General features: G+C 43.1%; 2 protein-coding genes across 4 annotated transcripts in view; one reads left to right on the top strand and one right to left on the bottom strand.

The window, feature by feature from the left end:
* Positions 1–11,551, top strand: part of reln (reelin) — a 343,770-nt gene extending 332,219 nt beyond the window's left edge. For all 3 annotated transcript variants that reach the window (XM_078235653.1, XM_078235652.1, XM_078235651.1), the window contains exons 62-65: positions 714–933; positions 2,105–2,302; positions 9,885–9,983; positions 10,215–11,551. In XM_078235653.1, coding sequence (XP_078091779.1) covers positions 714–933; positions 2,105–2,302; positions 9,885–9,983; positions 10,215–10,311 — 614 coding nt within the window. In that variant the 3' untranslated portion in view covers positions 10,312–11,551. The remainder of the gene's footprint in view (positions 1–713; positions 934–2,104; positions 2,303–9,884; positions 9,984–10,214) is intronic.
* A 1,305-nt stretch (positions 11,552–12,856) lies between these two features.
* LOC144507578 (kininogen-1-like) overlaps positions 12,857–15,133 on the bottom strand; it is a 54,335-nt gene continuing 52,058 nt past the window's right edge. The window contains exon 10 of the mRNA XM_078234726.1: positions 12,857–13,193. Within this exon, the coding sequence (XP_078090852.1) occupies positions 12,978–13,193 (216 nt within the window). The 3' untranslated portion in view covers positions 12,857–12,977. The remainder of the gene's footprint in view (positions 13,194–15,133) is intronic.

Genomic DNA, 15,133 nt, shown 5'->3' with positions numbered 1-15,133 from the left:
AAAACCACCCATTTTAAGGGATTAAAATCATCCCTATTATTTCAGTAAGGAAGCGTTAAATCTCTGGGACCAGATCCCCAGTGGAAGTACTAATTCATTCAAATGCAAATTAATTGATATCTTTCAGAAAATAATACTTTGGGATGACCTGACACGTGGCGAGTGTAGCAAGATTTAAAGGAACAGGTGTCTTTAAACATACGAGTCGGAATTTTCCCGTCTCACCTGCCACGGGAATTGTCACAGGCGGGACGTGGACCATGCCAAGGTCTGTTGACCTCGGACGGGATTTTCCAGCCTTGGGGCAAGCGAGGCCGGAAAATCCCACCCACGGTTTGCAAAGCCTTTCCTCACAGAAGGTTCCCCATGCCTTAGTGTGTTGTAAAATAATTGATAATAATTGCTGTAACTTGTCAACAACTCCTTTATTGTTGTTCCATGCAACTGCCAGGATGGTAGAAGGCAAACTAAATCGCCCTTGGTTTATTTTCATCTACAAATTCCAAAAAAGTTACAAACAGTACCAAAGACCAAATAAAAATTCAACATTTACCATTGCTGCAGATGGGCAGATTATAGTCAAAGCTGTTTATTCATTACCACTTTAACTTAAAAAAAATCAAGTAATCTTTAAAAAAAATTCTCTTTGAGAAAATATAACCCCTTCATTTTCTTTCAGTCTTACCTAACAGCTGCTTATCTTTGTTATGCAGGAGATGACTGTTCGGTTCCAATCAATGACCTGCCCAGTTACATCAAGGACAACTTTGAGTCTCCGCGTGTTACGGAAATAAACTGGCAGGTGATTCAAGGAGGGGCTATTGGCAGTGGATGTGGTCAGCTGGCACCCTATGCCCACGGGGAGTCGCTATACTTCAATGGCTGTCAGATGAGACAAGCTGTAACCAAACTTCTGGATCTGACCAGGGCAAGGTACATGTTTTTCAGGAAATAGCTGAGAGTTGAGCTTAGCATTGCTGAAAAGGCAGAGACCCTCTCTGTTCTTCACCATTGAAAACCTTTCAATGCCACATTTCCTATGATTAATCATAGAATCCCTACAGTGCAGAAGGAGGACATTCGGTCCATTGGGTCGGCACTGATCACAATCTCACCCAGGCCCTATCCCCGTAACCCCATGCATTTACCCTAGCGAGTCCTGCTGACAATAAGGGGCAATTTAGCATGGCCAATCACCTAACCTGCATGTTTGTGGGAGGAAACCGGAGCATCCGGAGGAAACCCACACAGGCACGGGGAGAATGTGCAAACTCCACACAGACAGTAACCTAAGCCGGGAATCGAACCCGAGTCCCTGGTGCTGTGCTAACCACTGCGCCACCGTGCCACCCATTAATAGCTTATGGTTTTAAAAATCGTTCTTGCGTATGACATTGAAGCAGCAATAGTGTCAGTTAAAGCCCAACTACACTGTAAACAGTTAAGAAAGAGTATATCACTGAATTGTAAATTGTATGATGGAAATGTTGATGATTGAGGAATTAGGTCTACCTACATGAGGATAAATTTGCAAAGCAAATTTCCTGCCAGAGCAGAGAACTGTCATGAAAAGTCTCACTTCCTTCAGGCTATTACTCCCTGATGGATGAAAATCTTCACCTCGGGCTGGCTCCTGCCACTTTGGCAGAGGGTGGATCATCACACCAGCCTGGGCACTGGATCCCTGCCATTGGTAAATTGCCCTCCCGCAGTCCAGTAAAGTATTTCCAAAGGCCACCTGGCGCCAGATCACCTCGTATGCTGATCCAAGTTTGCAAATCCCACTAAAGTGCAGGGAACTGCTCCAGGAAGCAATTTGCATCTTCCAGGTACAGCAACATCATCAGAACAGCCTGATGTGCAGAAGATTCAAAAACGTTACTGAAAACGCTGAGTAAAATCTGGATCACTTTTTCTATTTTAACAAAAATGAAAACTCTTTGGACAATCCCGCCAGACTTGCCTTTCTCTTTATAAAACTTAATCTCTATAAAATCGCTTGAGCATTTCCTGGGACTGAATCTTAGCTGTACTGAGCTTAGCTATTCTAATTTATTAGTTTCGATGCTCCATTTTCTAAACACAAAATCTCTTTTCTCTTTAGCAAAATCATGTTTGTGCTGCAGATTGGCAGCACATCACAGACAGTGAGCTGCAATGCTGACCTGACAGACCCCAACATTGCGGACAAGGCCATCCTGCTGCAGTACAGTCTGAACGGAGGCATTACATGGCATGTTATAGCTCAGCACCAACCTAAGGATTTCGTACATGCCCAGAGAATATCTTACAATGTCCCTCTGTAAGTATCTAATCTTCAGAGCTGAGAAATCTTTCAAAAGTCTAACATACATAAGAAGGTAAGATGTCATTCTGTAATGTCCGACATACTGGACTCAGAATTCCTCTATTGGTACAATTATCAATGCCATTGGGAATTTGATTTGATTTATTGTCACATGTATTGTTTCTTGCACATCAAACAGACAAAAACATACTGTTCATAGAGTACATAGGGCAGAAGGAAAGGAGCGGGTGCAGAATATAGTGTTTCAGTCACAGATAGGACGTAGAGAAAGATAAGCTTAATATATGGTAGGTCCATTCAAAAGTCTGATGGCAGCAGGGAAGAAGCTGTTCTTGAGTCAGTTGGTACGTGTTCTCAGACTTTTGTATCATTTTCCTGATGAAAGAGAGTATGTCTGGGGTGCGTAGGGTCCTTGATTATGCTGGCTGCTTTTCCGAGGCAGTGAGACGTGTAGGCGGAGTCAATGGATGGGAGGCTGGTTTGCGTGATGGACTGGGCTACTCACAATCCTGGGTAGTTTTTTGTGGTCTTGATCAGAACAGGAGCCATACCAAGCTGTGATACATCCAGAAAGGATGCTTTCTATGGTGAGAGTCGAGCGGACATGCCGAATTGTTGGGCAATTCCAGCAATATTATAAATGTATCCTTTCAGAAATAAGCAACACAGGAAATCATCCAGAATGCACTTCCAGTACTGCACATAGTAGCCAAAGCAGTTCTCACCCCGCTGTAACTATCAGTGAAATGGAAGTTGGTGGTGTTGTAAACAAATACTTCATTGTGTGAAAGGAAATCGTTTCATTAACAAATGTTGCTGTATGATTTTTTTTTAAAACCTCAATATACAAGTTATTGTTCGACTAAAAGTAAAATGTCACACGTCTGGAAATCATAGAAATGAAATCATAGAAACCCTACAGTGCAGAAGGAGGCCCAGTCTAATCCCACTCTCCCCCTCACTCCCCGCACCCTTTAATATCCCACGCAGTCTAATCCCACTCTCCCCCTCACTCCCCGCACCCTTTAATATCCCACCCAGTCTAATCCCACTCTCCCCCTCACTCCCTGCACCCTTTAATATCCCACCCAGTCTAATCCCATTCGGCCCATCAAGTCTGCACCGACCACAATCCCACCCAGGCCCTACCCCCACATATTTTACCCGCTAATCCCTCTAATCTACACATCCCAGGACTCTAAGGGGCAATTTTTTAACCTGGCCAATCAACCTAACCCGCACATCTTTGGACATCTCTGGAAATGGAGTTTATCTTGTCTAACTGAAAAGATCCGATTCTGACCTTTTCAATCTATTAACTCGTCCTCTCACAAGAAACAGGAGCAGAGTTGATCGTATGACCCGTCGAGCCTGCTCCATCATTCAGTGTGAACATGGCTAATTTTGGGCTTCACTTTTAATTTCCTGCCTGCTCGCCATATTTCTTGATTCCCTGAGGGAATCAGGCCAGCAATGTGCATGGCGGGTTGAGACCAGCAGACGTCTATGCTGGGAGGACTTGTTTAGCAATCTCCCAGAGATCGGCGCGGGTGCGGTGACCCCCCTCAGCGCACTGATTTCAGTCTCTTCACCGGGAATAGGCCCCTGGATTTTTCACGTCATTCACGCTAGTGCACTCTGCAGCGCACAGAGTGTCGGAGATTCATTTTGAAACTCGCGCTGAAAAAACCAGTGTGATTTACTCGTTTTTATGTGAATTTGACACTTAGAATTTTTTTGGGAGAATCGCCCCCCCTTAGGATCTGTCTATCCCATCCTTAAATGTATTCAATAACGACACATCCGCAACCCTCTGGGGTAGAGAATTAACAAGGATTCAGGACCTTTGGAGTGAAGTAATTTCTCCTCGCCTCAGTTCTAAATGATTGGCCCCTTATTCTGAGGCTGTGCTCCATGTCTTAGCTTCCCCCATGTATAGAGCGTCTTCAGCACAGTAAACATACGAGTTGTTTCACTAGAACGTTTCAAACAGTATTTCACACTAACTCACATAAGGGGATATGCCAGATTTTTCTCGGTCAAAGCAGTAGGTCTTAAGAAACATCTTAAAGAAGGAAAGAGAAGTAGGAAAGGAATTGCAGAGCTTCGGGCCAATGCAGCCATTGACATGGCTCCAATAATGGGATGATTAAAATCGGGGATGCGCAGGAGACCAGAATTGGAAAAGCACTGATATCTTGGAGGATAATTAGGCTGCTGGAGGATACAGAGATAGGAAGGGGTGAGGCTGTGGAGGGATTTGGAAACAAGGATGTGAATTTTAAAATCAAGGTGTTGCTTAATCTGGAGATAGTGTAAGTCAGAGAGCACAGGGCTGATGGATAAACAGCATCAGCCTTATTATGCTGGTCACAATGGGATGGGGTGATCACAATGGGAGAGGGGAAACAATATATGTTCCTCTGTTCATCAATTTAGACAGAAGAATTGGAGGACACAATTTCAGTTGCACCCAATATAGGCTGGCAACCTGCTAGTGTTGGCCGAGAGCTCAGCCATCTTGAGACCTCATTAATGTGCCTGTGGCAAGTTATGGGCTCCAAGTGGGCACCTCACAGCAGCTCACCAGTTACGGGGGGCAACCAATCAACCACTCCCACACTGTGCCAACCAGCAAATAACACCGGAGGAAGCTTGGGGAAGGCAGTTGTGGGGAGGTCATTATGGGGGAACCTTAAATGATATGGCAGCCAGCTGGACTGTTTTGGGGGCTCAAGAGATGCACTTCTCCTCCTGAACCCACTAAAAGAACTTGCAATTTCATGAGCTATTCTTTGAGTACTTGCCAGCATCCTTTAAATGGCTCCTGGTTAGGCCTGGTGGAAATAGGCAGGATGGCACAATACACTTTCCACCCAGTTTTACCTGAAAATTGCAATCATCAGACTGCGATAACTGGCAGAGGATCCTGAACTGCATATTAAAGACATTTCAGGCAGGTGAGATACTCTCTCATCGACAGACCTACCTGTTGAAAAGGCCAAAGCTATGTTAGAATGGGAAGTTGTACACAGATTGACTTACTCTCGTGCTGGAGAAGGGAAGGGAGAATTATTTCATTACGTGTTGTGAAAATGCTGGAGCAGAGAATGGTATCTTTGGGCAGAAGCCCCCTGCCATCAGGTTTGCAGGTGGGGGGATCTATAAAACTCCCTGGGGGTTTTCTCACTGCCCTCCCACCTGCCCCTGGCCAGTCACAAGTTTACATGGGCTGGGCAAGGTTTAAGGCAGCCACCCTTTCCCCAATAGAAGCCCTTAAGTAGCGAATTATTGGTCTCTATTTTTAGGCTGACGAGAGGTTTAGGGGCTGGTAGAAGTCCAGCAGGTCAACCTGCTTGGACCTAGGGTAGGAAGTGTGGGGGAGATACTTCCCTCAACGGCCCCTTTTCCACATTGGGCACCCCCCAAGGTCTCTGCCTGCCAGCATGTGTTCTTTCCCCCAAAGGCCTATCTATCAAGAACCCTGTCCCCCACAACCCTGGGTCTCACCTGCCCTGGCCATTGTGAGATTCCCAGAGCTCCAGAATTTAGAAACTGGGGACTGTTTGGATTCCAAGACCTGGCCACTGTTGCCACCTTGCTCTTGGAATTACTGAGCTGCCGGCCAATCAGATTGGTTGGCTCCTCTCTAAGGCAGGACTTCATCGGAACATTAAATGGCTGTCAGGCTGGTGTGCAGGGCAGGAAACTCCACCATCCGAAAAATCCTACCATATGTTTCCTGCCATCCGTACATTTGAGAACCTTAGCCCTTATTTAATTTAGAATTCCCTTAATTGTGTTCCACCTTGAACCTATGATCCTTATTGCATTCCTCCACTAATAATCTTATTGGATGTAGAAATCGGCATTTATATTAATCAAAGTAATATTTAATATAAAATCAGTATGTTACAGTGTAGCTGGACATCTCTACAATCGAGTCATAGTGTCATTGATGTATACAGCACAGAAAAAGGCCCTTTGGTCCATTGTGTTTTCGCCAATCAAAGACTAACAACCTAACTATTCTAATCCCATTTTCCAGCAATTGGCCCATAGCCTTGTATCCCTTGGCGTCGCAAGTGCACATCTAAATACTTTGTAATGAGGGTTTCTGCCTCCACCAAACTTTCAGGCAGTGAGTTCCAGAATCCCACCACCCTTTGGGTAAAAAGATTTTTCCCTCACATCCCCTCTAAACCTCCTTTCCCTTACCTTAAAACAGATCAGAATGAACGAAACTTCTTTGCCCTCTAATTGAATCCTAACTTTCACCCTGACTTTGCTGTTTGATTGACACATTAAACTGATGATACAAAGAACGACCATTTTGCTAATCATGGAAGTATGGATGGGTCTGGAAGTCTTGTGGCACAGTGGTAGCACCCCTACCTCTGAACCAAAAGCTCCAGATTCAAGTCCAACATCAGAACATGTTGGCCACAAAAGGAGTATTCATAACACAGTTTAATGGGCTGATAATCAGCTCAGGAAGGGAATAAAATAGTGTGGTTGTGCAGATATGCTAAAAGAAATGGGTCTTCATATGATTCTTTACTCTCTTTCTACAGTGTATAGCATCTGATTTGTTTTGTGGTTTGTGTTTGATCATGTGGTGTGCATTGCTCCATCTCTGTGGTTTGCACAGATATATTTATGTATGTAAAGAAAAATGAGATGAAACCGGACTTTTCATGGATGTCGAATCTGCAGGAACAGCGTACAATGCCAATTTGTTATGATTAATGCTGATATACCGATCTTTGGGTCCATGTAAGGGTGGATCCTGTTCCTCCGATCCACAACTGCATTTGATTCTATTTTGATCGTGTTCATCAAAGGCTCAGGAACTGCACAAAGTGCACTTGCACCACCCAGTGATGTGGAAATAGTACTGCACAAACTTGTATTTGTGGAAAAATCTCTGCTAAATCGAACAAAATCAGGAAGTTTTTTTAATATGTCTTGTGATCACACTAAAAAAATGTCAAATTGTATAAATCCTAGGATGCAGTCATGGACAACCCGGCTGATATCATTAGGAAGTATTTGCTTCCTTATGAAGCTTCAGAGATCCCCAATCTTGTACAGAGATGCCATCTCACCTGAGGCAAAGGGACTTTATATTCATGAATGAATACTTTTCTTCAGTGTTCACCAAGGAGAGGGGCCATGTTTTTGAGGAAGAGAAGGTGTTACAGGCTAATAGGCTGGAGGAAATAGATGTTCGGAGGGAGGATGTCCTGGCAGTTTTGAATAAACTGAAGGTCGATAAGTGCCCTGGGCCTGATGAAATGTATCCTAGGATTCTTTGGGAGGCAAGGGATGAGATTGCAGAGCCTTTGGCTTTGATCTTTGGGTCCTCGCTGTCCACGGGGATGGTGCCAGAGGATTGGAGAATGGCGAATGTTGTTCCTCTGTTTAAGAAAGGGAATAGAAATGACCCTGGTAATTATAGACCGGTTAGTCTTACTTCGGTGGTTGGTAAATTGATGGAAAAGGTCCTTAGAGATGGGATTTACGACCATTTAGAAAGATGCGGATTAATCCGGGATAGTCAGCACGGATTCATGAAGGGCAAGTCGTGCCTCACAAATTTGATAGAATTTTTTGAGGAGGTAACTAAGTGTGTTGATGAAGGTAGGGCAGTTGATGTCATATACATGGATTTTAGTAAGGCCTTTGATAAGGTCCCCCATGGTCGGCTTATGATGAAAGTGAGGAGGTGTGGGACAGAGGGAAAGTTGGCCGATTGGATAGGTAACTGGCTGTCTGATCGAAGACAGAGGGTAGTGGTCGATGGAAAATTTTCGGATTGGAGGCAGGTTACTAGCGGAGTACCGCAGGGATCAGTGCTTGGTCCTCTGCTCTTTGTGATTTTTATTAATGACTTAGAGGAGGGGGCTGAAGGGTGGATCAGTAAATTTGCTGATGACACCAAGATTGGTGGAGTAGTGGATGAGATGGAGGGCTGTTGTAGGCTGCAAAGAGACATAGATAGGAAGCAAAGCTGGGCTGAAAAATGGCAAATGGAGTTTAACCCTGATAAATGTGAGGTGATTCATTTTGGTAGGACTAATTTAAATGTGGATTACAGGGTCAAAGGTCGGGTTCTGAAGACTGTGGAGGAACAGAGAGATCTTGGGGTTCATATCCACAGATCTCTAAAGGTTGCCACTCAAGTGGATAGAGCTGTGAAGAAGGCCTATAGTGTGTTAGCTTTTATTAACAGGGGGTTGGAGTTTAAGAGCCGAGGGGTTATGCTGCAACTGTACAGGACCTTGGTGAGACCACATTTGGAATATTGTGTGCAGTTCTGGTCACCTCACTATAAGAAGGATGTGGAAGCGCTGGAAAGAGTGCAGAGGAGATTTACCAGGATGCTGCCTGGTTTGGAGGGTAGGTCTTATGAGGAAAGGTTGAGGGAGCTAGGGCTGTTCTCTCTGGAGCGGAGGAGGCTGAGGGGAGACTTAATAGAGGTTTATAAAATGATGAAGGGGATAGATAGAGTGAATGTTCAAAGACTATTTCCTCGGGTGGATGGAGCTATTACAAGGGGGCATAACTATAGGGTTCGTGGTGGGAGATACAGGAAGGATGTCAGAGGTAGGTTCTTTACGCAGAGAGTGGTTGGGGTGTGGAATGGACTGCCTGCAGTGATAGTGGAGTCAGACACTTTAGGAACATTTAAGCGGTTATTGGATAGGCATGTGGAGCACACCGGGATGATAGGGAGTGGGATAGCTTGATCTTGGTTTCAGATAAAGCTCGGCACAACATCTTGGGCCGAAGGGCCTGTTCTGTGCTGTACTGTTCTATGTTCTATGTAGTAGGTGATTTTTGCCATTGTTGCGTCTGCAGGAGGTATCGCAGAATCATAGAGCGCAGAAGAGGCCCTTCTGCCCATCAAGTCCACCTCCACACACGCTGGAAAGAGTGCAGAGGAGATTTACCAGGATGCTGCCTGGTTTGGAGGGTAGGTCTTATGAGGAAAGGTTGAGGGAGCTAGGGCTGTTCTCTCTGGAGTGGAGGAGGCTGAGGGGAGACTTAATAGAGATTTATAAAATGATGAAGGGGATAGAGTGAACGTTCAAAGACTATTTCCTCAGGTGGATGGAGCTATTACAAGGGGGCATAACTATAGGGTTCATGGTGGGAGATATAGGAAGGATATCAGAGGTAGGTTCTTTACTCAGAGAGTGGTTGGGGTGTGGAATGGACTGCCTGCAGTGATAGTGGAGTCAGACACTTTAGGAACATTTAAGCGGTTATTGGATACGCACATGGAGCACACCAGGATGATAGGGAGTGGGATAGCTTGATCTTGGTTTCAGATAAAGCTCGGCACAACATTGAGGGCCGAAGGGCCTGTTCTGTGCTGTACTGTTCTATGTTATCCTTATTATGGCATTTTCTCTGGCAGCGCTAGTAGCTATTGCAGCCAATTCTACCTTTTACAGATCATAGATAAATTACAAAGGAAATCACTATTTCTAAAAGCTTAACAGACACAATGACCCCAAAATGTCACAAATCTATTCAACAGCTAACTTCTTGATCTTTATTACTATAGGGAAGCACGAGTTAAAGGTGTTCAGCTACGGTGGTGGCAGCCACGTCATAATGGAGCAGGCCGTGACCAGTGGGCTCTGGATCACGTAGAAGTGGTCCTGTAAGTATCAGTGTGCCCTGTTGTAAAAGGGATGATTCATCAGTATTCATTTTCTCCCAGTATAGTCACAAACTATGATTAATTTTGCAAATTCTGAGAAGCTTCAAGAAAACCCATCAGCCAGATTTTACTGAAAGTGAAGTCTGCGTAAGGTGGAAAGTTGGTTAACGGAACTCCTTGTGGGAATTTTATGACTTTATTCAGCTTCATTCTTTTATTCTTTCATTGTAGGACTCGTAAGCAAAACTACATGATGAACTTCTCAAGGCAACATACGCTCAGGCATTACTACAGCAGAAGACGGAGATCCCTCAGACGAAACCTGTAAAGAATTACAGGCATACATCGGTCATGACTCATGATCCTAATAAACAAAGCACTGTTTCTCATAAGGGGCCAATATCAGATATAGGAATATAATGAAATAAATTAGTATGAAGACTACAAGAATACAACATCTATTACACACTGTGAATTAATAAATGAAGTGGCTTACATTCCGAGATGTATTGTCGTTTATTCTTTATGTGGTTGTGTACTACGTGATGTGTTGCAATGTCAGTTACTGTAACAGTATTGTAAGCAAATGTAAAAGCACAATTTACTTTGCAATGTATCAATCTTCATAGGATAGTGACACAATAACACAAACAATATCAAATGGTGCTCATCACATGCAAATGTGTGTAAAGTATGTTCAATATGTTTAAAATAAGGGAATTGGCAGGTTAGATAGGAAATCATGCATCCCTCTAACTGAGAATCTACAACAAAGGTTAAAATTCAAACTGAGCCAGTTAAAAGTGAACCGACAGGAAAGTTGTTTCACACAAAACATGTGGAATGCACTGCTCCAGAGACCATGGATACAGAATCAATTGAAATGTTTAAAAACAAATTGTGTATTTACTTGAGAGTAGTGGGGGTTTTAGGGAATGTGAAAAGAATGGTATTGATGAGGTAGATTTGCCATGGCGAACAACATTTCAAAGCAAAGATTGAGGAAAACGGCCTATTTCTGTCTGTATATTTGAAATGCCAAACAATAGTTGTCTTTGCTTTCTATAATCAATAAAAGTTAACAAAAACACAAAAAAAATCTGTATTTAACTTATGTTCAACAAAGAATGACAACTTCAGAATTTGGAGACACAGTAAGATGGTGATTTTTGTGAATCTTAATGGTTTGCCATTTAAAGCCTTCGACAGCTAACAGCATTTCAGCTAACACTGTGTTGCAGTTTAAATGTGCATTTTTCTGGTTAAACACTAACGTTTTTGATGTAATTCCTAGCTGCCACTTGTGTCCTTTTGCAACAATTCTTTGTGATGATGCTTATTCGATATGACAGCTTGGTGTTACTTGTGTTTTATTTTGAATTTGTTTCTACTGATTAAAAGCTGGGTCACGTTTGTAACTTTTAAGTAAGAGTATTGTACTTACCCAGTATAGTTATAACTGCAGTGTAATGTTACCTAAAACTAGATGGAGTGAGTTAATATATCACAGTGTTATTTACTGAGATAGATCCAAACATACTTTCAATAAAGATACAATCACAATATTACATTATTACTTTGAGGTTGTTTTCTTGCAGTTTTTCTTTTTTACTATACTTCAAAAGTACTTCATTGGCTGTAAAATGCTTTGGGACTGAAGTTATGAAAGATATTATGTAAATGCAAACTCTCCAAAATGGTATATCATCTCAGAACAGATCACTGGATTATAAAACCCCTAAACCCTATTACTGTCATTCCAATCAGAATATGTTTTCTTCCTGACTGGTTAGATTAGAATTATAGCCCATACAAGTGTTACCAGCTGTGATTAAATGTATTCCTGGAGGTTTCATCATATGACTTGCCCCAGGCTCTTGCCATTATTCGCCCAGTACACCACCCTTGTGATGTACTGCCTTCCTACACCAATTGGCGAGAAAGTCCCATTCACTTAATTGGATGACATTTGACTGTCAGCCACACAAACCTTTTGCCTATTTTCAATATCTGGTGAATAGAAATCGTGAAAGAAAATGACAAAAGAAACTATCTTTTTTAATATCCTGATGATTTTTCTCTGGGGTTGCACACAGCAGTGCCCTGGAGATTAATCTTCAATTCCTGGAGACTCCAGGCCAATCCTGGAGGGTTGGCAACAGGGTGACCAACCATTTCTTATATCAATGAGTCTTTCTGACTCTTGAAATGTGGCAGTTCATTGTTTCACACGAGTCCTAAAATGAAGAGATGTTTGGTGCGTGCTATGTTGAATCTATAATGAAATATATTACAGGTGAACCTCTGCAAGAGTTACCCTGACCTCCAACCGTCAATTCGGCAAAAGTTCAGCAAGAAGTCACGGCAATGGTATTAATAACCATTTACTCCATTTCACCAGGAGATCTGCCAATCTCTGTTCCAAAGTTACAGTGAAAGATTGGGAGGTTGTCAAATTCTATCCCAGCTTGTTTAAGGAAGGGTACCCCTCGGTTATCAGTCAGTGTTTTATTTGAGTTGAGGTACTGCACTGGATTTTAATCTTTTCAGTTTCTTGCTGTGAGGTTTAACAGTCATTGAATGCACCACGCATTTACTCTCCAGCATTACAATCCATAATTCTAGTTGCTTGCACAAACAATGATTATTTTCATACCATGAGAAAACACATCATCCAAGTAGATTGTGGTCTTATTCTACTTGTTGGTTTCATTGAGATATTCTAGATTTTTAAAGGGTCTACATAGAAAATATTAACCTATTTTCCTCTTTTCAGCTGCTCTAGATTTGCTGCCTATTTCCAGCAGATTTTATTTGTGTTTATACATTATCAGAAGGTTAGAAAACTGTAAGCAAATGCTGTGCCATTCTGATCGCAGTCTCTCATTTTATTGGTATATATCACCATCAGAACAAAAATCAAAATCAGACCAAAAGGTTTGGTTGAAAATAAACATGAATTGAAAGCTCTTTTGGAAGGTGTACACCTTTTCCTTACTTATCCAACGGATCAGATTTGCCGATTTCAGTTGATACACTGGGCTTAGCCTCATTCACTAAGCTCATCAGTTCTTCTGGGTTTTGAGGCTCAGCGACTGATTCAGTTGGGTGTTCAATTGTAGGATCAACGGGGGAGTTCATTGTGGGTTCAAATGTTCCTGGCATCTCAGGCTGCAATCCTAAGGAATTTGTTTCATTTCGGAACACTTCCTAAAGACACAAAATCAAAGTGCTCAATGAGTACATGAGGCTTTTCAGAATTGCATTCCTGAAGCTCAATAATTTGCCTTCATATCAGGAAAACGTATGCTTCAGTGGAGTAGCCATGAAGTGTGATGTGCAATTCCTGACTTCTTTAATAACAACGCTGGGATATCTATAGAACAATTATTGAATCAGTTGTGGCATTGCTCAAGGTAAGGCATATGATGCACTGTCGCATAACAAGAATTACATTATACCACTCAATATATAATGTATTATGCTGCCGCCGCTATATTTCTAACTTTTAAGTCCAGAAAGATTACTTCTGAAGAAGGACATCTGGACATTAATTGGAGGTTAATTGTGAGGAAAGCTTGAAAATGATGAAATGTTTGACTATTTCCAGATCCAGGTTAGTCTGTAAGAAATGGACTGATAGGACATGATAGGGTGGCACGGTAACACAGTGGTTAGCACTGCTGCCTCACAGCGCCAGAGACTCAGGTTTAATTCCAGCCTCGGGTCACAGAATGTGTGGAGTTTGCACTTTCTCCCCGTGTCTGCGTAGATTTCCTCCGGGTGCTCTGGTTTCCTCCCACAGTCCAAAGATTTGCGGGTTAGGTTGATTGGCCATGGTAAATTACCCCTAGTGTCATGGGGATTAGCAGGGTAAATGTGTGGGGTTACGGGAATAGGGCCTGGGTGGAATTGTGGTCGGTGCAGACACGATGGGCCGAATGGCCTCCTTCTGTCTGTAGGGATTCTATGGTGATAAATGCACATTTTGAAAGTTGGGAGAGCAACTAAGGAAAGAAAAAAGACTTGCATTTGTACAGTGTAATTCACCGCTCTGGGACAGTTTGATCAGTCTTACATTGATCAGAACAACTGCTTGCATTTATATAGCACCTTCCATGTAGTAAAACACCACAGGGTGCTTCACAGGCGTGTTATCAAACAAAATGTGACATGGAGCCGTACAAGGTTATATGAGGGCCAATAACCAAAAACTTGGTCAAAGATGTTTTTAAGGAGCATCTGAAAAAGGAAAGAGAGATGGAGAGATTCAGATTTAGGGAGGGAATCCAGGAGTTTAAGACTTTAACAGATGATGTCACAGCCGTCAATGATGGAGTGTTTAAAATCAGGAATGTTGCCAGAGACCAGAATTGGAAGACCACAGACATCTGGAATGTTGTAGAGCTGGATGATGAGGTTACAAGTGTTAGGGAGAGAGATGACCACTGAGGGATTCAAACACAAGAATCAGAATTTTAAAATCGATGTATTGCCGGACTGGTAGCCAAAAGGGGTCAGCAAGAACTGAGCTGAATGGGAGTTGACGTGGGTGAGGAAATGGGCTGTAGCATTTTAGATTTATGGAAAATAGAAGATGGGAGGCTCGCTATAGTGCATTGGGATAGTCAAGTCTAGAGGTAACGACAGCATATTTGAATTATTGAGATACCAGGAAACATTATCTTAAATGACATTTTTACAATATTAGTACAGTCTCCTCAACCTATAGTGTACATTCAGCTGCCTAATCTCTGGAATTCCCTCCCCAAATCTCTCCATCTCTCTTTCCCCCTTTAAGATGCTCCTTAAAACTAAGTAACTGTCGAACAAGAATCCATCTACCTCAGCTTAAATATATTCAATGACCACCCCCCTCCCCCCTCCAACCCATCACATTGTTCCCTGGGCCCACTCCCCGGCACACTGTTCCCTGGGCCCACTCCCCGGCAACATTGTTCCCTGTCCTGATCCCCGGCACACTCTTCCCTGTCTTCACTATCCGCCACACTGTTCCCTGGGCCCACTCCCCGGCAACATTGTTCCCTGTCCTGATCCCCGGCACACTCTTCCCTGTCCTCACTCTCCGCCACACTGTTCCCTGGGCCCACTCCCCGGCACACTGATCCCTGTCCCCACTCCCCGGCACA

The sequence above is a fragment of the Mustelus asterias genome, chromosome 19 (assembly GCF_964213995.1).
Source record: "Mustelus asterias chromosome 19, sMusAst1.hap1.1, whole genome shotgun sequence".
NCBI classification, from domain to species: Eukaryota; Metazoa; Chordata; class Chondrichthyes; order Carcharhiniformes; family Triakidae; genus Mustelus; species Mustelus asterias.
This window is presented reverse-complemented; position numbering and strand designations above follow the sequence as displayed.